We start from the raw sequence: 25,189 nt of genomic DNA on the forward strand, positions 1-25,189 counted from the left end.
CGCCTTTGTCTCGGGCAGGTAACGCGCCGCCGGGCGACGTCATCGCGCACGGGTTCGTTCTTTGTTTACCTCCCCCCACGCCGGCTTTCCACCTCTGGGAGTTCTGGCGCGCGGCCGGCGTTGTGCTGCTGGCCGATGCCGCGTGCGGCGCCCTGACTGGATACGGGGGCTGTGGTGGGGGGCGGCTCGCGAGGCCTGGCTGCGACCGTTGGGCTGCAACTGCCTCGGGTCGCCGTGCCCGCTGGGAGGTGTCTGAGCCTGCGTCGGTCCTGCAAGGGCAGCCCCGGTCCCTGCGGCTTTGAGAGGAGGAGGGGAGCATGGCCGCCTCCGGGTCGGAGAAGAACAGCAAGAAGAAGACGGAGAAGAAGCTCGCCGCCCGCGAAGAAGCCAAGCTGCTGGCCAGCTTCATGGGGGTCATGAACACCATGAGGAAGCAGGTAAGGCGGGGGCGCCTGCGCCTGTCTGCTCAGAAGGGAGCCCCACCAGTCTATGGGGCTTTCTCGCAGGAAAGCGTAGATGTGGATAGGGTAGCAGCCTCGGAGCCCAAGCCTTTGCATGGCTACTCAGAAGTAAGTCCCCATTGTAGTCAGTGGAGCTTACTCCTAGGAAAGTGTGGAGAGGATTGGAGCCTTCAAGCCCAATCCTGTGCTTTTCTGCTCAGAAGTAAGTCCCAGTACAGTCGCAGGGGCTTACTCCCAGGTAAGTGTGGATAGGGTGGCAGCCTGTGAGCCCAGTTCTATGCATGTCTACTCAGAGGTAAGTTCCATTGTAGTCAATGGGGCTTATTCCTAGGTCAGTGTGGATACCATTTGATGGCAACTCTTGCCTTTTACCTGTTGTATGTCATAGCAACATCCCTCAAAGGCAAATTGCAGCCAGAGTAGGAGTAGTAATTGTAATGCATAAAGTGCTACTAAAGCTGTAACTACAGTTGTATTTTGCTGTAACTACAACAATCCTGTAGGGCAGGCCAGTATAATAAGTAACTAGTAATAATTCCCAGAGGGCAGATTTAGGGTTGCTTTTATTTACTTACTTAACTTCGATCCCTTTTCATCTTCCCAAAGGGTATTCAAAAGTGGCTTACAACATAAAATCCCAATAAAAGCCATAAGCATTAAAAATCTACTTAAAACAAGGCAGCATTAACATATCCCAATTAAGGACAAACCTAATAAAACAAGCAGCAATCAAAAAAGGGGTCAGACCCATAAAAAATACCTAACCTGCATTTTAATTCACACACACCCCAATATTAAAACACCTAGACTGAGAAGGCTGATCTAAATAACCATGCCTTTTTTAAATTGGGTGTGTAGAGTGTGATTGTTGGAATTGTAGTATATATTTATGCTTGTATCTCTAAGGTGCATAAATTTTGTTGTGCTGTAGCACAATGACAAAGTTCCTACTACTGCTGCTACTGCTACTACTATAGCAGAAAGAGGGATTGGAGGTAATTTTTCACCCACTAACTTTTAAGGACCTTAAATTGCCACTTCCAGTTTTCACCCGAAAATGGGAAGTGTGCTTTAAAGACCCTCCAGAGGCCGCATGTAGCCTCCTTCAACCCACAGAAGGCCCCCAGTGCGGGGCATTTAACTTGTTGGGGGGGGTGGCATTCTGTGGTTCTGGCCCCAGGCAGCACAGGGTCCTGGGTTGCTCAGATGGCCATGTCAAAACCTAATTTGATTCATGTAAAACAACTGACTGTGTAAAGGGGATGAAGAGGGAGTGAATTGTTCAGTGAACATGGATATACGAATTCAGTTATATAAAGCAGTATTAATACATAGATTACCCTACCACTTCTTTCCCACTTTTGTTAAAGTTCTTCTGGGTAAAACTGGAATTATTGGGTGTTTTGAACCTCAAATTTGGATTAGATGTTTACTTGCAAACATTCTAATTATTAATGTCGCAGTAAGCTTATTGCCCATGGTCTATGAAAATTTTTATTTCCTAATATTTTGCCCTCAACTATGGTGGTATTTTCAAAGGACTAGAAGTGAGAACCACAGGCTTTTTGTCTCATCCCTGAGCAATTGACAGTAACTGTCTACCGATCATGTTCACCATGTGTTCCTTAAAGGACTATGTACTTTCTGTCCACAGCCCAGTTCTTTTCCTGTTCCAAATACTGTTTCTAGCATTTCTAAGGGCTGGTAGTCGAGCATTGCTGATGTTCAAAGTCTCCTCCTTTCTGTTCATATTGTTATGGTGTTTTTGTTTCGATTGCTTCCCTGTAAATTTGTGTGTGGTATTGGATTGTCATAGACAATACTTGTGCATGTTGGAAATCCATCCTATGGCCTTTCTTGTGCTGTTTGTTCAGCCCCAGCTGATTTGTCAACCACAGCTGATTTGACTGATTTGTCAACCTGTAGCAACCAAGAGTATCTCTCATGTTCTTTTACCCTGGTGTTCATACTCTCATGATGCCTACGTACTACATATTTTCAGGTTGTACTGTAGGAGTAATTAATGTCATTGATTGTTGCCCTTGAACCCACAAAGGCAACAATTGCCAATTTATACAGAATTGGTTCAAGATATGAATACCAATTTATACAGAATTGGTTCAAGATATGAATACCTTTTAGCTCTATGATAACTTTGTTGTGTTTCAGAATGTACTTACGTGCACATGCCTCGCAATATGCTTTGGGCATGTTTACATTTGTGAGCCTTGATTTAGCTTTAAGCATAATATCATTAAATGATTATTCACAAATATAATATTTCAACAAGCGTGGTGAACAGAGACTTCATTAGCTTTTAACTACCAAAGAGCGTTATAAAAATCAAGAAGTTAACTGTGATGAATTTTCTCTAGTACAGCTAGCGTTAGTCTTTTATTGCTAGCAATACATTACCCCTGTGGTTTTCAAACTCTCCGGGAGTTTGAAACCCACAGTAAGTCTTTGCGGGGGCGGGGGAGGAGGCAGCAGGGCCAGGGGGAAGGCAGCGACATGATCCCCAGGATTGCATCGCTCTGGGGGCTGCAGGGACTGGGATGCACTCGCCAGTCCCGGCAGCAGCCATCCCTGTGTGTGGGGAGCCCTGCGCGAGCGCCTGCAGGGCACCTCAGGTCAGGGAAAGGGAGAGTGGAGCGATCTGCTCTGCCTCAGCAAAAGCTGCTGCAGGGACTGGAGGGTGCACTCCCAGTACCTGCAGCCCCGTCAGAAGGGAAAGCGGAGTGATCGTTCTCCACTTCCTGTTTTGCGGAGCGGGGCGTGATTGCTCCGCTTTTGCTTTTCCTGACCTGGGAAGCCCTGCCTTCCCTGTCTCCTGGCTGCCCCTGCCCCTTAAGGGGCCAGAGGCCAGGACCCACAGACTGGGGCATCGCAACGCCCCTGCTTGAATACCACTGCATTACCCTGTCACGGTGAGCTCACTGGGTTTAGCAAAGAAAATAAGAGATGGAATTTATTTTTTATACATTTGAAGTATCCTTGTGAGTAGCTACCATAATTGTGGTTTCTTTTTGTCAGAAAACACTTTGTGATGTCATTCTCATGGTCCAAGAAAGGAAGATCCCAGCTCATCGTGTTGTACTTGCTTCAGCCAGTCACTTCTTCAACTTGATGTTTACCAGTAAGTCTTCTCCAATTCAGCTTTGTTTAGTCATCTTAAAATGTCACAGAACCCAGTCTGGATTGACTATCCCAATCTAGATTGTGTAGCTTAGTCTGCCATTAGCTTCTTGAACTGCAATTCTCTTAAACACCCTCAATTATCATTAGGGTATCTTTTTCCCTCTCTGTGAGACTAGATAGAATATTACTGGTCTTGCTAGGAATATATGTTTACAATCTTTTTTGAAGCTAGATTACAGTGTTATTTCTCTAATTACAGCAAATATGCTTGAATCAAAGTCATTTGAAGTGGAATTAAAAGATGCAGAACCAGATATTATTGAGCAGCTTGTGGAGTTTGCTTATACTGCAAGGTAGATTTATTTATAACACTTCTAAATATGTGACTGTCGCATAGCTTCCTGTAAAGCCCGGAAACTGCAAATCCAACAAGAAAATAGTTGTGCCTTTAAGTGTGGTGATGCTATGTTAGTTCCTTGTTCACCATATTTCTTAAAACCTGGCATTCTATTTCCAGATGTTAATACCAGTATATCTATCTGCCACATAATATGTTGTTTGAGGTTGAGTATCTCTTATCCTAAACATTTATTTTCTCATACAGCAATTCAGTTGTAATTATATTTACAAAATATACTTTTTCAAAAAGTTTTTGACAGGTAAAGTAAATAAATTGTAAAATATGAATTAATACAGGCCTGTTCACGATGCAGCAGATATAAAATAAGAGGTGTCTGTGTGATTCTGTGTCCAGTTTTGTTTAAGTGTTTCAGTTGTAGTAATGCTATCCCATGCATCTTTCAGAATTTCTGTGAACAGCAACAATGTCCAGTCATTGTTAGATGCAGCAAATCAGTATCAAATTGAACCTGTGAAAAAAATGTGTGTTGACTTCTTAAAAGAGCAAGTTGATGCTTCAAATTGTCTTGGTAAGGTGCCTCATTCTTTTTATAACAAATGGTTTTACATCCATTTGCCAAGAACATCACAGTAAATGTTTTTGGCTATTGTTACATTTTGGGACAATCTCTGTAATGATGAATTTCAGGTCTAATTTTGTTACAAAAAACTTTTAAAGATTTAGGAACAAGTTAGCTTCACAAACATTTTAAAATGCTGTAATGATTTGTCTTATCTACTTTAATGTGCTATAATTAACTTTCAGAAAGTCTTTTGAAACTTTGCTGCCTTTGTGAGAAATGCAAGATAGAAATTTGTTTAAATATGAGTATGGTTCAACCCTAATTATCCACTTGTTTGGAACCTGCAGATTCAGCTCAACACGGGTCCCAGTTCTGAAAAACTGGAATTGTGTCTTGGAGGCCTTCTGATACGTATGAAGGCTGCGTACATTCTCCCTGTGCATCAGAACACCTTCGGATGTGGCTGGAGGCCATCTCCAGTTATGTCTGGCAATCCTCTGTAGGCCCACTTGTGTATCCCATTATCTGTGGATTTGAACATCTATGGGGGTTCTGAGAATGGAACCCCTGTGGAAACCAAGGGCCAACTGTAACCTATTTTTTTGTAGAACCTAGTACTTGTACTGTTTAGTAATTTTTCTTAAATCATTAGGGATTAATATTGGGTAGTGTGCTTGGGATTAATATTGGGTAGTGTGCTTGAAATTACATTATCATCATTCTGTAGTGCAGGAGTGCCCAAACCCTGGCCCAGGGGCCATTTGCGGCCCTCAGGGACCTCCAATCTGGCCTGTGGGGAGCCCCCAGTCTCCAATGAGCCTTTGGCCCACCGGAGACTTGCTAGAGCCTGCACTCTCCGATACGACTGCATTCAGTGTGAGGGCCAACTGCTCAACCTCTTGTGTGGGCTGAGGGCTCCCTACACTTGCTGTTTCACGTCTGTGAAGCAGCAGTGACAGCAAAGGAAATGCCAGCCTTGTTCCGCACAAGGCCTTTTACAGGCTTTGAGCTATCATGAGGCCTTCATTCATTCATAGAAGTTTCATTTCTAATACATTCATTTATGTAAGTTTATTTAAATTTTAAATGTAAATTATTTTTTCCTGGCCCCTAACACACTGTCAGAGAGATGATGTGGCCTTCCTGTCAAAAAGTTTGAACATCTCTGCTCTAGTTTGAACACCCCTGCCCTGCCTTAGGAAAGCTTCCATGGACCATGATTCTCTGCAAACAAAGCAGTACATTAATACGGGAGGGCCCCCCGTATCCAGGATTTCCCCTGACCTCCCTACGGCCACCCTCCCCTGGCCATGGGTAGACGCATGCTGCCTCTGCTGAGCTCAGAAGACCCTTGGGAGGGTGGGGGCATCCCCCCATATCCACAGATTTATGTATCTGCAGGGGGTTCCAGAACAGAATCCATGCGGATACAGGAGCACACCTGTACTTTATTTTGCTACTGTATATAATTTTCAAACTATGTATATTACATTTCTTATATTCTTTCACACATTTTTAAGCATTCCTTATGTAATTTTTTCCCCCATCTCATTCTAGGCATAAGTGTGTTAGCAGAATGTCTTGACTGTCCAGAGCTAAAGGCCACTGCAGATGACTTTATCCATCAGCATTTCACAGAGGTTTACAAGACAGATGAGTTTCTGCAACTAGATGTTAAACGTGTGACACATCTTTTGAACCAAGATACCTTGACTGTAAGAGCAGAAGATCAGGTGAGGGCTTGGTGTGTTTGCAATAGCTGTGTTTAAACAATTAAGTATATTGCTGGCAAGCAGTGTTTAAACTTTGTGTGAAAAAATTGCTTATGGATGCTGAAATGTAAAGAGTTGCATGCTGAATTTTGGTGCTTTCAGGGGAGCTTTTAAGTGCACTTTGGGACTTGAGTTTACCTCATCCCAGTGCAGCATTTATGCTCTCTCAAAGTGAAGAAAGCCTTTGGAGCAGCCTCCAAAGCAGCATGGAGAGCTGTAGTTGTAAGGGAAAGACCTAGGACAGTGGTTTTCAAACTGGGGGCGTCGCGACGTAGAGCCCTGTACTGCACAGTGCACAAAACTATGCACAAAACTGCACAGTGCTCTGATCTGAGGCGCAATGCTGGGCAATCGTGTCTCTGCCTTCCCCCCCCCCCCGCCCCCTGCCTTCTGAGGCAAAGACTTAGTGGCTCTCAAACTCTCCTCAGTGCATGTGCAGAAGTGCTTGGGCATGTGCATGAAACGTTGGATCTCAGTTAGGAATTCTAGAACCTACTGCATGATATCCGAATAAAGCTCAGGGCCCAATCCTATCTAAATTTCCAGTGTTGATGCAGCCCCAAGGTAAAGGAACAAATTACTGTCTGCCCATCACAGGATGCAGCACACACCCTATTAGCACAGTGTTATAATGGGATAGGTTTGGGCCCTCATTCTTGGCGATGATGATGTAACTTGTTGAATATGAAGTGAGTCTTTTCAGTCTTTTATTGACTGAATAAATTGAATTCATTGACTGAATAAATTGCATTGTTTATTCATTTATTGAATATGAAGTGAATCAGTCTTTTATTGAGAAGATTGATCTAAGGGAAAGGAGAGCTCAGTTAAGACATGGGTTCTTCCTAACTATTGGTAGGTCCAGGATCTATCGCCTTATGAAATAAATTGATTCAGAAAAGAAGTTGAGGATTGTTTATAAAGGGGGGAATGACAGAAATAATCTGGTACCTTTTTAATGCAGGAGATTTGGATTGTTTTCAAATGTCGAAAGTGGTTGAAGTAAAATTGTATATATTCAATGTTTTAACAGCCCAATGGGTTATTCTAAATCAGTGCAGTAGTAACAAACATCATAAAATGCTTAGATTTGTAAAAAAGGTGTCATAGTTCAGCTGTTACTTGTTGAGTCTCACCTCTGAAAGATCTCAGTGCTAAAGTCCTTAATTTTGAGTAGTAAGATAGAACTGCTCCTCATATTATGAAAACATACTAACCGGAATTCTTTGTAAGCCATTCTTGAAGAAGGAATTATTCAGCCCATCTGTAGGCAGATAAAGGGATGAGAATAGAGGAGCAAGGTTTTTCAAGTAATTGTAAATTTCTTTTTAAAGATTCTGAATTAGATTTATTTAACTATAGAAAAAATTGCTTTTCCATTTCTAAGGATGGTTGCTGTGTGTCTCATCAGGTTTATGATGCTGCAGTCAGGTGGCTGAAGTATGATGAGCCAAACCGTCAGCCGTACATGGTTGATATTCTTGCTAAAGTTAGGTTTCCTTTAATTTCAAAGAATTTCCTCAGTAAAACAGTACAAGCAGAGCCACTTATCCAGGACAACCCTGAGTGCCTCAAAATGGTTATCAGTAAGTAACTTCTTATTCCATTTCAAAGTATTTAATCATATAAATATATAAGAAAATTAGCATTAGTACAGGTTGGGCATCCCTTATCCGAAGAGCTTTGGACCAGAAGTGTTTGTTTTGGATTTCAGATTTTTCCATATTTTGGACTATATCATGGGAAATCTTGGGGATGGGGCCCAAATCTATACACAAAATTCATTTATGTTTCATATACCCCTTAAACACATAGTCTGAAATAATTGTATACAATATTTTTAATAATTTTGAATGTAAAACAAAGTTTGTGTATAAAATACAGTTTGATTTTGTTTTTTAGACAAAAAGTTAGTCATGTTGACTCTCAAAAAAAATTCCATATTTTGGAATATTCCATATTTCAGAATTCTGGATAAGGGGTACTCAGCCTGTATTCTCTTTATGCCAGACAGCTCTTAACATTAAAGTTTTACTTCTATAGTTAGAAGCCTGCAGACAAAAATCTTACTGTTTAAGATACTGGGAATAGTATACCTAGAATCTACCATCTTAATTTACTAAATAACATTTTGATATCCTTTTTAGGATTGTGGTATTACTTTATCCATGTAAATGCTGCTTTAAAGAGAACTTGTGAGCAGGTTCCTGCCCCCAAGAAGGAGGGGAGGGAAATGGAGGCAGGGGTAAAAAGGGAAAAGCATACTGTTATTTCAGTTACACATGCTTATGTTTAGCAAAATTGGAAAGATTATTATAATGCCTTTAAAACTAGCGCATATGTTAAATATTTCTCAGGTTTAGAATAGAATGTGCAAAAAATGTTAATATCCTTGCCAAAATAGCCTCCATAATGACATTTTTTCAGCTGTTTAAGAACAGTAACCCCTACGCACCAGCATCTGTGATTTTATTGCCAATCAAAGCTACATCTAGAATGTGCTAATTAACAGATAGTAGATAAAAGCTTCAGACTGTTTTTCCTGTTGGGAAAAAAATTACATATGTAGAGAATGCCCTGCTACATCTATTTCAGTGGATAGTAGTGACAAATTAAAATAATAAAAGATTAAATACAGTAAAAGTTTTGTTAGCATTCCTGGGGAATGGAAGTTGCCAGTTAATAAAATACATTGGTTAACAAACTTTTATGGTGGTTTTCAAAGCCTGCCCTGTCTACCACCACACCTGTCACTTAATGGACAGGGCTCCCTGCTTGCTTCCTCTCAAGGGCATTCTAGGAAGAGAAACTTCATTGGTGGGCAGAAGAAGCAGCATGGTATCCCACCACACTGGAAGTGAGGCAAAGGGCTGACAGGCAGTTTTTTTACCAGCATTTTAAGTTGCAAACTCAGTTAAACCACTTGTGCCCAATGCTGCATATACACAACAGGGATCAAATGTATACACCTGTAGGCAGGGTGGAAATGGGTTAATTGGCATCTTTGTCCATCACTTCAGCTGAGTGTCCTGGCTAAAAAAGTGCCAATTAAGCAAGTTTCACTGTGCATCTCATGTTGAAATTTGAATTTATTGAAACACTACTTGGTGCTAAAGCTGTTAGTTTTTTTTCAATCTAATTTCTAAGCATATTGGATCTTTAAAGTTTTTCCCAACATGCTTGTGGATATGCATTTTTATCTTGAAAATTTGAGAGGTTTATTTCATGGCAACCAGCTTGTACGTTATTCTTGTAGGAACAAATTCTTTGAGAGAGCTGCATATTTTAAATTTTGGATATTAGTGTACAGACGTGCTCCCATATCCACAGGGGTTCTGTTTTCAGGGTTCCATTGTGGAACCCCCTCCCACAGATACCTGAATCCACAGATACTGGGGATGCTCCCCACCCTCTGGAGGGTCTTTGGAGACTTCTCCAGGCCACACACTTCTGCCCGTGGCCTCTGCGGGTCACAGAATAACTATGACAAGTGAAAAAATGTCACTTCTGGTTCTTCAGCAAAACCGGAAGTGACTTTTTATGCCTTTTGTTATGAGGGCCAGGGAAGCCTCGGAAGAGTGCAGCTCTCCTTGTCTCTGGAGGGCTTCGGGCGGCTCACCCACATCTGTGGTTAACTGAAACCATGGATACAGAGGGAATCCTGTATTTGTTAGATACTGTGTGTGTTTGTTCTTTTTTTAATGGATAGAAAATAGAATTTTTCCAACATTCCTTTTTGAAACTATTGTACATGCTAATACTATTAACTGAGATTTCACTTTTACTTGCATGGGATCGGTCTGCTTTCTTTGATTTTTAGGTGGAATGAGATACCATCTGCTTTCTCCAGAAGACAGAGAAGAACTCGTGGATGGTACTCGCCTACGAAGAAAAAAGCATGATTACCGCATTGCCTTGTTTGGAGGATCACAGCCACAGTCTTGTAGATATTTTAATCCAAAGGTAATTCTGTTTTTTCAGAATTCAAGTAGATAGCATTTAGTCTTCCAAAGGGTGTTTTTTTTTAATCCACTACTGACCTCTAGTTTTTGCACTACTGTTTATCATTACTTTTCAGTACTTTGATCTTTTTATTGCGCCGAGATTTGCTAGACGTTGGACAGAATTGGCTCTCAAACCATAAATAAAACAGGCATTTATTGAAATAGCAGGTGGTAGTTATATATGCAAATAAGCAATAATTTTAACATTTGTGATTTCTTGCAAAAATAAAGATTTTTTTTGTTAAACTGGGAGTGGGGGCAGGTAGTAAGCAATAATGCTAATGAAAGATGTCAACTAGGAAATGTTCTGGAGTGCAGGGCTATTCTGAAGTTTCTTTGGCAACTGTAACTCTACTTTCATATAGATTTTTTTGTCACTGATGTGTATACTGTATATTCTTTTATATAAATTCATAAATACTGATGACTTATTAAAGGAATCAGTTGGGACCCCATAAAAACTCACAGGGAAGACGAAAGAAGCTGAGAGCAAGCATGTTCTCTAAGTCACCGTGTCAGGTGGTGCAGATCTGTGTAGACCCATTGGGGGCCGCTGCAGTGTGACTAAGGGGAAATGTTTCCCCTTGCCTCAGGCTGTGCTGCTTTTGGCCCCAAACTTGCGCTGGTTGCAGCGCAGGCCCGCTGGCCTGCCTGCTTCCAGCGCAAGTTAGGATTGCACCCTAAGTGGTTCTGTGCTGCAGAGTCATTGTTTTTATTTTATTGTAATATTAAAATTAGTGTGGTAGGGATTGTATTGAGACTATAACACATACCTTTTTCTACTGCCCGCTACATGATGTTTCACACAAGAAATATCTAGGCCTATTGTTAGCTAGGATGCAGGGCTGGGAGGACTCAGTCATGCTTCAGTCTCTCCTTTCCACACCTGACTCTGAGACCATTGATAAGGTTGCTTCATTTTTATCTGGGGTAATAGCCAGGCAGAGCTCTGGGACTCTGGACAGTGTGTGAGGAAAAGACTGATGTCTGTGTTGTGTTTGTCTTTGTATATTTTTGTTTTGTTTTGTTCTTTCTCTGTATTTTATGCCAATAAAGGTCTAACTGAACTGAATATTAAAATATTTTATTGTAGAAAACAATATCTTTTGGATAGAGTTGCCACAAGCTAGCATCCAAAGTGTTGCATTTGGGCACCTAAGGCAGCTTACAACCATTGAAACACTACACAGTGAAAATAACAATAAATAAACAGTAAAACCACAAATGGGTAATCAAATATAAGTTTTTTACTTATTACATTTAAGATATTGGCAGTGATTATTTAAAAGGGTGCTTTTTTGTATATAACAATAAGCTGCAGTCATATTTTTAAAAGTTAGTAACTAACTGCACCAGAATGCAAGTGAAGATGTGTACAGGTGTGCTCTGGTATCTGTGGGGGGTCCCATTCCAAAACCATGGTTATCAGAGATGCCCCCTGTGCACCATGGACGCTCTGAAGGCTCGTCTGAGGTGTGCAGAGGCCATGTTCATCTGCCCGCAGCCTCTGTGGGGCTTGGAATGGCCATCCAGGCCAAAAGAAGTCACCGGGTTTTTTGGCAAAACTGGAAGTGCCTTTTTTATGCCTTTGAAAGGTATTATGAGGGCTGGGGAAGCTCTGGAGGTTGTGGCGGGGGAGGTGAGGGGGCCGCATCTGCAAATAATTGAAACTGTGGATATGGGATCTGCAAATATGGGGGCCCCTCTGTATTGCAGTGAAAGCAATGCAGTGTGGATAGATGGCATCCTGTTGAGTTGGGCTTCTGATTTTTAACAGTGGTTCCAGTCCCAACAGGTACAAAGAGATCTCCTTAACAGGGTTGAGAGTGTTGGTGATTTCATTGTGTATTTCTATTATTTTGCTAGGTTGCTGTATTTTTAATTCTTTTTCTTTTGCACCAGTGTTCTAGTGCTTGGTGAATTTTGCTTAGCTTTCATTTACAGAAATGCATTGCTTTACAACTGGGATGTGTTTCTGCACCCTTGCTGTCAAGTGATGTCTGATGCTAAATGAAACCTCTGAAGCTGAGGGGAGCTGTGCTTCCCTTGCCCCAGGGGCTTTTATGAGCCCCACAGCGCACATACAAATGACTTATAAGTGAAAAAAGTAACTTCCGGTTTCCCAAGGAAACTGGAAGTAGCATCTTTTCGGCCAAAAAGGCCATTCTGAGCCTTGCAGAGGCAGCATATGAATGCACTCTGCTTCAGTGGGGCTCAGAAAACCCCCAGAGGTGAGAGGAGCACAACTCCCCCCGGCTTGGGAAGGGGGAAAACAGTAACCAGCAAGGGACTGTTGCAAATGCATCCCGTTACTGGTTGAGATGTTGCAAAGCATCATTCACCTGTATTTCAATTGAACTTGCTTGGGCAGTTCTCACAACTACTTGGAATTCAGCTGGTTGCAGTATTTAAAAAGTCAGCAGAGAAGTTATCGCTGAAGGTATTTCTGGCAGCTCTGTTTTATTAGCACTAGCCATGGTTGGTAGATGATATATAATTTGTGATCTAGCAGATGAGTTCTTGGTTGTCATGACAACAAGTTCTTGCACATTCTATTTTACCTAATTATAATTCTTATAGTTCTGCTCTCCCTCCTCCTCATGTATTCTTTTCCACCCAGTTTTTCATTCTAAGGTGTGTTCTTCCTTACCTATTTTTATCTAATCTCATTTTCCAATGAGGTCAACTTCTACAAGAGTGCATCATGGTTTGTGATAAAATGGGGACCAGGAATCGTTTAACAGACTCTCATTCAACTCCATTTGTCTCTCCCCCCCCCTTCTTGAAGCATAAAACTGAAGAAAGAGTTAAAACTAACTTAATAAAATTAATTTGCTAACAGCACAGTGAGGAAAATTTTTCAAGACTTCTGTTTTGTCTGAGCAGTGTTCTTAGTTATGTAAGACTTTTGCCAACCAGATGGTAACAGGCAATAACAAAGACTTGGCTCAAACTGGGGAAAATTGTTCTAAACTGATAAAAACCTAAACCCCAAATCCATCCTGTATCTCGCTTGTGCTGCACTTTAGGCCAGAAAACATCTATGAAGCATCTAGAGTTCCTTATATTTTATTATTTTTATATTGTACAGGATTACAGCTGGACAGATATCCGGTGCCCCTTTGAAAAGCGGAGAGATGCAGCTTGTGTGTTCTGGGACAATGTAGTTTATATTTTGGGTGGTTCCCAGCTTTTCCCTATAAAGCGAATGGACTGCTACAATGTTGTGAAAGATAGCTGGTATTCCAAACTGGGGCCTCCGACACCTCGTGATAGCCTTGCAGCTTGTGCAGCAGAGGGTAAAATTTATACATCTGGTGGTTCAGAAGTAGGTAAGACATTGCGTTTATGGGTTTGGTAGTGGGATCCAGAAGTAAAAGTTGTGCCTGGCGCCTTAACTGATGCTGATATTTTTTTTAAAAGTCAGTGGTACACTGGGTTGAACGGTTTTTGATTTCTTATCAGTGCAGATGTGATAAAAATCAGATGTGATTTTTGCCCATAGCAAAAAAATTATACCAATGTAATTTAAGAATGACTGGGTGATTGTTCACTTGGTGTCCATTTTATTTAGCCACTAATTCTTTGTGCAAGTGGAAAAAAAGCTATCCAAATAGCATTATTCTGTATACAGTGTGTTGCATGTCAATATATGGAAGGAGGAGTGTGTTGGAAGAGCAGTTCTTCAGTATTTTGTATCTTTTTTTCTGTTAAGACTAAACAAACTATGAAGAAGAAAAGGGGATTGCCTGTTACCGCTAATAGCCTTCTGGAAGTGGCTTTGGGAATTCACACAATTTTCATCCCTGCTGTAGGTGTCCTTACCCAGGTTTTGAAACTTGCTTGGTGAAGAAACAAGGGAGAGGAGGATGTGCTCATTCTCCTATCAGGGAAGACTAGGAAAATGTTAGGAGAGGAGAAGGAATGAACCTAGTTGGTTAACAAATTGCCCAACTGGCTATTAGCAAAAACTGGTGTTCTTCAAAGTGCAAATCCATTATTCAGCACAGCAGTCTCAATTATTGAAATGTCCACAGTGATTTACAAAAGCATAGTACAAATAAACTCAGACACAGGAAAAAGCGGGTGAGTTTATTTGTATTATCTATTTGTATTATTGTATTTGTTTATTTGTATTATTATGGTATTTGTAAGTGCAAGGAAAATCTGTGTTTGTTTGTGGTGTAGCCTAACTCCTGATAACTTTTACATCCAGAATAACTTTGAAAAGTGCTACAACTTGAAAAAGTACTATTTTCCCAAGTCTTGCAGAGGGTATTTTATATTCACATTTCAGACTCTTCAAAATTGCTCCCCCCTTGAATGTTAGGCAGAACCTCAACTTTGCAATGACATCTCTGACCTCCCAGATGTGTCCTACCTGCTGGCAGAGAAAAGGCTTCTTGTTAGAATTTTTCAGCTCAACACTCTTTTTTGCTTGCGCCTTTAACTTCAAAAAAAAAAAAAATTCTCACTCCTTTCTTTTCTACTTTCTCTTCGCCTGACACTGCTTAGATAGGGCAGCAGGCCCCATACCAATGGAAGGGCAGAAACTAAGCATTGCAGCGCATCCTTCCAAGTGGCCTAGTGGCCCTTGCCTCCGCAGCAAGGAAGTTGCCAACAGGCTGTGCTGAGCCTCTGACATGCCAGCATATCCGCTTGCGCAAAGGACTTTGCAGTGTGATCCATCAAAGATCTGGCAATGGAGAATTACCATAGGCATCAAAAAGGGAGAGGAGAGTAGCATTTTAGTGCCTTCTTTCTCCCACAATGGTCCAGATTTGGACAGGCACTTCTTGCCAAATGACTCAGCACAAGATACTTCTATCAGCATTGGTGCAAGTTTCAACTGCCTCCTTTTGCCTCAGGTAGACAGGGAATGTTCCTCCCTCCCACCCACCTACCCACGCTAATATTAGAAGAAATATGCAGACCATGCAGAGCCCTTAGGAGAGGCAGTTGCCATTTGGGAAGGCTGTCCCTTTCATTATAGCACATTTGAGGTTCTAGTGGCATCAGGATTGAGTCTCATAACCCCCCCCAGCCAACTCTATTATTTGTGGATGAAGCACATCCACAGTTGCTGCAGTGATGTCTCAAGAGGTGCAAGAGACTATCTCTTTGGACTCAGTGTCAAACCTCATCACTCATAATCCAGACCATTCCACAAGAAGTCCCATAAGAACAAAAAGTGACATGTTTACTGTAGTTCTTGGAACAGAAATCAGTTATAAGCACAAGGAGGATTAGAAATCTCCCATCATTAGTATCTCTGGCAATTAAAGCAATAGAGTCTCTTCCTCAGACTTCAGTATCTCCTATAGCAGGAATCACAAATCAGATAGCTGGTGGCGAAGCTGTCAGAGGAAGATACAGACCATTCTACTCGTTATCCAAACAAGTTTTTCGCATTTGATGACTTCCCTGTCTTGCTGGCAAACGTATGTCACACACACTGCAACTTGCAGATGATGAACCAGGTAGGAGGGCTCCACCATGCCTGTCTTAAAAGGGGCTAAGGAAGTTTTTCCTCGTGATACTTCCAAAAGTTCAATCATACCCTTTTCGGAGTGCTTTGGGAATGTGTGGAAGGCTGAATATGCTAATACTTTCATGCCCTGGCCAATTAGTCAACTAGTTCACAAATTTATAACTTCCTGTGGAACTGTGGGCCATCTCAAGATTTCAGCGACTGATGCACTTGTAGCTGCCTTGACGTCCATTGCAGTAATTCCAGCTCACAGCTAAGGGGGAATCCCTACAACAAGTGGGTAGAAACAGTGCTATGCAACAACTCACTGGCTTCTGCTTTAGGTTTCTGAGCTTCTGTGTTTCCAACTGACTCAGTGTTTGCCAGAGTGGCTTACTAGTGAGCAGAGGAGTTGGCATCAGTGGAATCGGAACAAAGGATGGACTCTGGATCTCTTTGTCAGCAGCAGGCGTACTTGTAGATGCTGTTCATTACTAATCTAGAGCTATGGCAGCTAATATGGTAGCCAGGTAAAATATCTGGTTGCAAAACTAGGAGATGATTCCTGGCTCTTGGCCCCAGCTAATCAGCACAGGAGCAAAGTTTTTGAAGGAATCTCTAGGGGCATTCTTTGTAGAGATCAAGGATAAGAAAAAAGCATTTGCTGCAATAAAAGGGATGTGTGCATGAATAAGACTTGGCAGACATTTTCTCCCAACAGATAATCTGCCAGACCAAGAATCTATGCAGGATATGTCAAGGTGGGTTCATTACTTATGCACTAATCATTATTTTTGACGAGTGTTAGAATTGGGTAAATTATTGGTCTACACCATAGGTCAGTGATTTTCAACCTTTTTCACCTCATGGCACACTGACAAGACCACTAAAATTGTCAAGGCACACCGTCAGGTTTTTTACAATTGACAAGGCACACTGTGCTGTCAGTGGAGGCTCACACCCCCATTGGCCCTACTAATAAATGACCTTCCCCTGAATTCCAGTTACACCTGAGGCCACTCGCAGCATACCAATCTGCCACGGCACAGTGGTTGAAAATGGCTGCCATAAGTGTTTCTTGAGGACAAGGTTGTAAGCTTCCCGAGTTCACGTTTATTCCAAACTTATTTTTCATGGGAAAGAATTTGCTGTCCTTTTGTCATAAACCCATACATCAGCAAGTAAAGTGGTGGCACAAACTGGATGTCTACACAGTATTATGGTTTTATCTGGATAGTTTACTTGTAGTTAGAACACTGGAGTTCTTGTTTTTCAGGAGTTTTCCTTGGCAAATAAAGTGTCTCAAGGGTATCACGTCTTGGTAGCTTCATAATTGTATTGTTTTCACCTGTGAAACTTTGAGGAAGCTTCCACCAGCATGGATTACTGCTCATTCAGTTGGAGGGGCTGCAACACACTTTTGGAGCCATTCTTCCCCAGAGGTCTATAGGGTGGCCACATGGGCATGAGCTCACATGTTCATTAAGCACTATAACATAGATGTAGGTTCTTCTGCAGAAGCTGCATTTGGGAGGAGGATTCTGCAAGCTGAATTGAGGGTTCACCTGCTCAGGGGCAGCACTGCCCATATATGTTCTGAGGAGTTTGGAATGAAGATTAGAATACCCTCTGGGAGTCCTAGGAGAAAATGGAAATTCTTGTCATGAATTTTTATTCTCCAGAACACTTGAGGGCATTCACTCACCTCAGATGAACAGTTTATTTTAGGCTTCTCTCTTCACTGTATGTGATGAGGTGCAACTAGGGACTCCTGAAGAAAGCCCCCCCCCCATTTTTTTTGCTTCATTTGCACTTTTGGAAGTTGTTCTTATTGTTGCTGGTATTCAGTTTATTCCCAGATTGTTGTTGGTTCCTGTTCTAGTTGTCATTGAGGTTGAAGGCTGTTCTGCTGATTTTCTAGGCTTTCTGGGAGAACAGGGTCACCCATCCTCTGGGGAAGAGTCTTTGCACTTGAGACCCTGCCTGCTGTCCAAAGAGTGGGTCAGACCCAAACAGTCTGGACTGACAATCCAGAATAGCTTCTAAGAGTCCTGGAGAATAGAAATTCATGGTAAGAATTTCCATTTCTTGTAATACCAATATATTGACGAATAGTAGTCTACTGCAAGGTAAGACCCATAGTACAACAACAGCTCTATTGTTTTGGGTGTGTTACAACATGTAAGTCATCTAAATATCATATAAATTTGTCTCTTTGAAGGAAATTCTGCTTTGTATTTGTTTGAATGCTATGATACAAGAACAGAAAGCTGGCACACAAAACCCAGTATGCTGACTCAGCGTTGCAGTCATGGCATGGTAGAAGCAAATGGTCTGATATATGTATGTGGAGGAAGTTTGGGAAACAACGTTTCTGGAAGAGTCTTGAATTCATGTGAAGTCTATGATCCAGCAACCGAAACGTATGTAATGATTCTACTATTCCTTGTTAACTCCTGTTTCTCTTCTGAGTGGAGTGTTGGGTTTTTCACATGGTTAAACTGTAAAAAGAGAGAAACTTGACTTCTAAAGAGATACAGGTTGAATATCCCTTATCCTGACTGCTTGGGATGGGAAGGTGGATTTCGGATTTGTCTGAATTTCAGAATAATTGTGTAAATATAATGAGAAATGCTTGTTCTTTTTACTGTTACCCATATGGGTATCTGCTGACCTGTTTGACATTTTTTAGCAATGTCTGCATAGGCACACACCACAGGGCAGAGAGTAGAACTTACTGCCTGTACCTGCACTGTACATGGGAATGAGCACAAGATCTTCTTGTGTTCACACTATAGAAAACACTACACAAGTGCTCCTTCTATTCATACTGTGTTCACATTCTTCCATTCACACTTCACAGGTGCTCCTTCTGCAGTCTACAATGTGCTGCCTGTTCTGTTCCATTTTCTGCACGATTTCTTCACTTTTAAATAAAAGTTGGACAAAAAATGGATTTTGGAATATTCTGAATTACCCTGGCCTCTGAGCAACCCGCTTGGAGGCAGGCTGTGCAGCATGGCCTTTCCCAGTTTGAAGAGACACTTGGCCAACTGACTGAGGCAAAGAGGCAAAGAAGGAAGGCCCATAGCCAGGGAGAAAGACCAGGGACAGACTGCACTTGCTCCCAGTGTGGAAGGGATTGTCATTCCTGAATTGGCCTTTTCAGCCACACTAGATGCTGTTCCAGAACCACCATTCAGAGTGCGATACCATAGTCTTTCAAGACTGAAGGTTTTGCCAACAGTCAGTCAACAGGATGTCCGGATAAGGGATAATCTACTAGAACTGGAAAATAGAAACCACTGTCGTCATATCCCGCACAGGAAGACATGTAGTGAAGGGCTAGAGTCCATCAATTTGCTGTTTTGTTGCAAAGTAGCAGCTTCTCTGGTTTTTGCAATAGTGGACCTAAGCAAAACTGGAGTGAATAAAAATACATTTCTCCTTTATAACAATCATATTTGATGGAAAGATAAATATGTGGTAACAAACTGGGTAAATGTACACGTTTAATATTTTCAGGTGGACAGAGCTGTGCCCAATGCTTGAAGCTCGAAAGAATCATGGACTAGTCTTTGTGAAAGACAAAATATTTGCTGTGGGGGGACAAAATGGTTTAGGTATGTATTAATCCTTTCTTTTGCCTGATTCTAAGATATACTGTGCTGAAAAGATATATCAATCATTTCATCAAGTACAGCCTCCCAAAATGTGCCAGCTATGCAACTGTGGTCTTTCAGATCTATTCTCATTCTTTATGATCTAAATTTTGAACACATTCAATTCTGTACTAAGTTATTTAGACTTTAAGTCCTTTGGGACAAGGATTGAACTTCTCATTCTTTGTAAAGCATTATGAAGCTTAAAGAATACTCAAAATCAAGTTTGTGAACATTTGGTTTGAGCATCTTTTGATTAAGCATGATATTTAGAACAATAGCTACAGCATCTTCTGAAATCTGGAGCTAATTTGTAGATTCTCAAACACAATGCAAATTCATAGTTGTAACCATACTTTTTGTATTAGTTAAAGTGTGTGACATCTTTCACTTTCCACTTTTAATTTAAACTTTCTGTAATAGAGGGAACATTACAGCATATTCTCTTTATCTCTCTGTGTGTCAGTTAAACTCAGCAAAGCTTGATGCACTGACCTTGGGTAGATCACTGTTAAAATCTGAGAGCATGTGCTTTATATTAATTTGTGTGTTTTCTTTTTTAAAGGTGGCTTGGACAATGTGGAATATTATGATATTAAAATGAATGAGTGGAAGATGGTATCCCCCATGCCATGGAAAGGTGTAACAGTGAAATGTGCTGCTGTAGGCTCTGTGGTGTATGTCTTAGCTGGTTTTCAAGGTGTTGGTCGATTGGGTCACATCCTTGAATATAATACTGAAACTGATAAGTGGATAGCCAACTCCAAAGTCCGTGCTTTCCCAGTGACCAGCTGTTTAATCTGTGTAGTGGATACTTGTGGAGCAAATGAGGAAACATTAGAAACATGAATACTTACTAGTAATTGTAAGGTACTCTTGAATGAGTTGATCAATTCCCAGGAGGCCTCTGCATTTTAGTTTCGCCGTTGGAATGAATACGATGGAGAATTGAGATGCAATCATTTGTTTTCTCTCAACTATGTACATAATGTGGATTTTCTTGTACATGTTTTACTTTTTTCTTAATTTTCTCTTAAGAATTGGAAGTTCTGCAAGAAACTACCAATGTAGATTCTGTTTCATGTCTCTTTAGTCTCCTTTAAGATACTCATTTGTGGTGTTGCCAAAAAAAAATCCTGCCTGAAGTGTATTATGAAGAGGGTATCTTTTAACTAACCTTCATTTTTCAGTTGAAATACTGAAATTCTTCAGGTAGCATAAATGAGTGAAACTGTCATAATTCAGTGCAAACATGTTCAGACAGTTTTTCTGCAGAGAGAGATATTGCATTAATCCCATACAACATCATTTGCTGTGTCCTTCAGTATCCATTTGAAGAAGTTGAATAAAATACAGGAGACACCGACTGCTTTCATAGCTTCTACATGCACAATGTTGATTCAGATAATTAAGGGCATAACTGTACATGAGTTTCGTGCCTCCTTAGAGCCAAATCCTATGCTTGGCAGCACAGTTCCAAGCCGGCGAGCACTGTTGCAAACGTGCCATAAGGCACATTTGCGACGCTCACCACCAGGCTCCCGCCCGTGCTAACCCAGCACTGGCTGGTGCTGGGCTAGTGTGGGGCGGTTGCCCAGCTTCTGTGGCTTGGCGGTCTCCCAGACCGCTGAGCTGCAGAACGGTAGGTAGGGGCAGGGGCAAGGTGGGGAGTAGGCATTGCAGGGAGTGGAGAGAGTGCGGGCTGGAGGCGGGTCTGCGGAGCTCTGCTCCGCAGGATCCAAGGCACTCTTGTAGGGCTCCACGCCCTACACGAGTGCCTTTACCTTGCAGTAAAGTGAGTAGCCCCATTGCAGGGCTGCTTACCTTACTCGGGGGAAGGGGACAAATGTCCCCTTCTCCTGAGGCGCCTCCCGTGGTAGCCCAGGAGGCACAGGATCCAACAGCAGCCCTTCTCAGTGCTGCCGAGCCTAGGTGCCCCGGGCAGCTCAGGATTGAACTGTTAGTTGGCACTTTATCACACAACTGAAATGGTGCCTGGCAATACCTAGATAATTTTCTTTTGGCCCATAACTTAGATTAGGATGCCAGCTTTACAAGTGATGTAACCTCTAGTAACTTTTCCACAATCTTGTGTAAGCGGTATACAAAGGAGCCCCCGTATCTGCAGATCGGGTCCATGGCCCCCTGCACGCACCCCCTCCAGAGGCAAGGAAATCTCTGCATTCCTCGCCACTGGAGGGTCCTCTGAGCCCAGCAGAGGCCATGGACATCTGCCTGTGGCCTCTGCCAAGTTCAGACTGAGCTTAGCAATGAAAACAAAGTCACTTCCAGTTTTCCTGTAAAACTGGAAGTGATGTTTATAATGACTTATAAGGCATAAGGAGACCTGGGGAAGCCCCAGAGGGCATTTTAGGGCATTAGGAACAGAACCCCCATGGATACAGGGGCATGCCTGTACATGGGAAGTCCCAGTAAGTGCACACTGCAGGAATTTAAATGCTTTTTTTGTGAGTGCCTAAATGAAGCACTGTACAGATGTTAGTGCCCATTGCACCTTACCTTGTCCCCATGATGTGTCAAGGATAGATGTGTAAGGGAAGCACTTGAGCCTAGATGCAGAGAAATGCATCTGAGAGAGAGTTGTCTAATCAAGGATACTGACTGAGTTGAAAGCAAAACCTACCCCCAGGAACCCCAGTTTCATTGGTAAACCACTTTTTCCTTTCCCCAACATTATAACTAATTGCTTCCCATTTTCTTGCAGAAATGAATGGATATTGAGTGTGCTGTCATTTGCATAGCCTTGCCTTGGCTTTGTTTCTTGGTTGCACTAAGAGTATGTCAAAGATTATAAAGATGGATTATGTCTAGGATGTCCATTCCTTCCAGTCTGTTTTGAAGTGGTCAATATTCTTTATTTCAAAAATTGTTACCTGTGCAGTAAAAAGATCTACTCACAGGCTTGCATGAGAGAAGGTAAATGACAATACTTGAGCATAAAATGAACATTAATTGCTTAGCCCATGGATCCTCAAACTCTGGCCCATATGCCTGATCCAGTGCACCCGGATAATAATCTTGGGCATGCCAGTGGCAAAGCCTTACCATCCCACTCTGCAGCCTCCTATCTTCATGCCCAGTCTCTGCAGAAACTCGTGCTGGGCAGCTGCTTCCCCCGGGAAATTGGGGCACAGAGTCTGCTGAGGTGGTGTACAATGGAAGCAGCTGCCTGACATGAGTTTCTGCAGTCAGAAGATAGAAGTCATGCAGGCATGAAGATAGTGCAGAACTGTAAAGTTCTGCCACCACTGCACCTGAGATTATTACCCCGGCACACGCAGGTTGCAGTTTGGAGACTCCCCGCTTAGTACATTTTTTCCTTTAATTTTTGATCCACCATACTTTACAGTCTGCTGAGACTGATTTCCCATGCCCAAGATCTTTTCTTAGCTGAACCAGCTTATGTCGTTCAAGATACAAAATAAGATATACATTTGTGTATAAGCGTTTAATGCTGTCTTCTAGCCATTAAATCCTTTAACTTGTCATTTGAAACTATATTAAATAATGATGCATATGCCAGCACAGAGGGATACCAGTTCAGCCTTTTATGGACTGTTCATCTTCTAAATAGTGTTGGATATTTAAACTAATTCTGAAGCATGCTTTTCTACTGCTGTTTTAAAATATTTATTTTTTTCTTGCCAATAATGGAATAATTTTAAATGTTAAGAAGAAATTGAAACTTCATGTTTGTATATTAATGCAGATTCTAGAAGGAGTTTATTTAGTTCTAGTTGTCTTTTTTAAAAGAAATGTAAGTTCCTTTAACAAGCGGGGTTCCCTTTTCATGGCTTATTTATTTTAATGTAGTCCAAATATGGACAATCTATTACGAATGTTTTTCCATTTTCCTTCTTACCTTCTCTGTGCTGTGCATCTAGGTAGTGTACAGGCGTTTCTTGTACAGCATGAGTCTTCATAATGCAAATTGGCTATAAGAAGATTGATTAGAGTACGTGATTTGTAAAGCACAATCCGCTATTGGTTATAATGCAATAGCAGTAGTTCTTGTTTAGTTATCTGTCTCAAGAGAGAAGCAGGAGAACTGGGGCAGCTGCAGAGCTGGAAAGAAGCTGGCAGAGACTGAGTTCTGCTGGCTTTCTTTGTTCCAGCCACCCTTGCTGCACTCTTGAGCTACCATCTGCTTTTGCCGTGCAGCTGCAAGTAGAGTAGGAAATGGAAAGCACTCCTCTAAGGCCAACTCCTTCCCCACCATGCCAATGAGCTCCTTTTGCCTCACAGCCTGTCCAAGCATGTTTTCCTCACAGGGTCACCAACTAATCCTTACCATTGATATGCTGCCAGCCCAGAACAGCAGAAAAGGAGAGTGTGTGAGGTTGCTGTTTTCCCCCCAGAAGGGAAGAGGATGGATGGGCATAGCACTTGGCTACAGTATGGCAAGAATGAGGCATTCTCTTGCAGCCTTTCTGCCAGGAAGGCAGGGCAAGCCCCACCTTGGGCATGGCATAACCAAACCTTGCCCCAGTGTGTCAGATACAGGCATGGGCTCTGATGCAATCCTCATGCTATGCTGCTCAGTTTGTAATGTTGCTTGGCAAATAAGTCTTGCTCTTCTTACACACACACCCCTCACTTTTGCTCAGGTGGAACTGTTTGATTCAGCTGGATCTATTTTTGAGTTGAGGTGATTAGGGTCACTTTGTCAGACAAATATTCACCTACATTCTCTTCTTCTGAGATAAGGAAGATTGGCTACAATCCCTAACCCCCATGTGCTTTTACAGATAAGTACAAATGCTGGTATCTCAAACATTATCAGTCAACTTTGTTTTTGAGAGTCTGAAACTCTCTAGCTGGTAACCTCCTTTTTCCCCATTGAAACAATAGTTTTTATAAAGTGGATTTTGATGATGTGAGGTTTCTTAGGAATACAGCAATTGTGTTAGAACAAACTGAATGACAAATCCGATTCATTTTTGGTTCATAATATGTGAACACTACTCACTGCAGTGAATTTTTCTTTGACTGTTTTGTGTATTGATAAATACATAATGATAAACTTTGATTACTGAATACTCTTGTTCAGTATCTGCAAAAAATTTTCAAAGTGAAGCAAATGCCTCAGTGAGGTTTATGAGTCAGTAAACTTTGTTAATTAAATATTTGCTTTTCTTAAGGTTGTTGTGAAATGTTGTGAAATGTTCATAGCAGCAACTGTTACCCTGCACATGCCCAATCTTGTCTGATCTTGGAAGCTAAGCAGGGTCAGGCCTGGTTAGTACTTGGATGGGAGACTGTCTGCGAATACCTGGTGCTGTAGGCTTATACCATAGTCTTTCGAGACTGAAGGTTGCCAACCACTGTGAAATGTTCATTTAATGTTCCATAATTTTACTACTATTCTCCTGTTTAGCTCTCTTCGTATATATGATCTTAGGAATCCAAGCAACTCTGTAAAGAACATCTGTAGTGTTATTGCCAGTACCTATAGTCCTGTCTCAATTTCTCAACTTCACACTCCATGTGAAGTTGATAAAGAGGGCTACTTTTATGCAGACATCCATGTTAATGTATGGGAAAGGGAGCAATGAAAAGATTCACAATCACTAGAAGCCTAATATTTTCTTTTTCTTTTTTTTCTTTTTTTTTCCTTTTTTTTTTTTATTTACTTACTTTAAGACATGGGTACAGGAAAAATCACAAACATATATGTACAGGGTAATACACAAGGGAAAAAACACCAGGAAATCGCAGAACTGTAGCCGATACTCTTA

The 25,189-nt window shown here is 41.6% G+C and overlaps 1 protein-coding gene across 4 annotated transcripts; it reads left to right on the plus strand.

The window, feature by feature from the left end:
* Positions 1–16: 16 nt before the first annotated feature.
* On the plus strand, positions 17–24,591 carry KLHL7 (kelch like family member 7). 4 transcript variants are annotated; one of them, XM_066627336.1, is made up of 11 exons: positions 17–437; positions 3,495–3,597; positions 3,859–3,952; positions 4,404–4,528; positions 6,080–6,255; positions 7,706–7,880; positions 10,115–10,257; positions 13,390–13,630; positions 17,990–18,191; positions 19,294–19,391; positions 19,996–24,591. In XM_066627336.1, the coding sequence occupies exons 1-11, from the start codon at positions 318–320 to the stop codon at positions 20,277–20,279; spliced, it is 1,761 nt and encodes a 586-aa protein (XP_066483433.1). In that variant the 5' UTR covers positions 17–317; the 3' UTR covers positions 20,280–24,591. The 4 variants fall into 4 exon arrangements, with proteins under 4 accessions (XP_066483433.1, XP_066483434.1, XP_066483436.1 ...); XM_066627337.1 differs by having other exon boundaries at positions 7,808–7,880; XM_066627338.1 differs by lacking the exon at positions 17–437 and adding an exon at positions 3,339–3,388.
* Positions 24,592–25,189: the final 598 nt, after the last annotated feature.

This window comes from Tiliqua scincoides, chromosome 5 (genome assembly GCF_035046505.1).
Source record: "Tiliqua scincoides isolate rTilSci1 chromosome 5, rTilSci1.hap2, whole genome shotgun sequence".
In the NCBI taxonomy this organism is placed as follows: Eukaryota; Metazoa; Chordata; class Lepidosauria; order Squamata; family Scincidae; genus Tiliqua; species Tiliqua scincoides.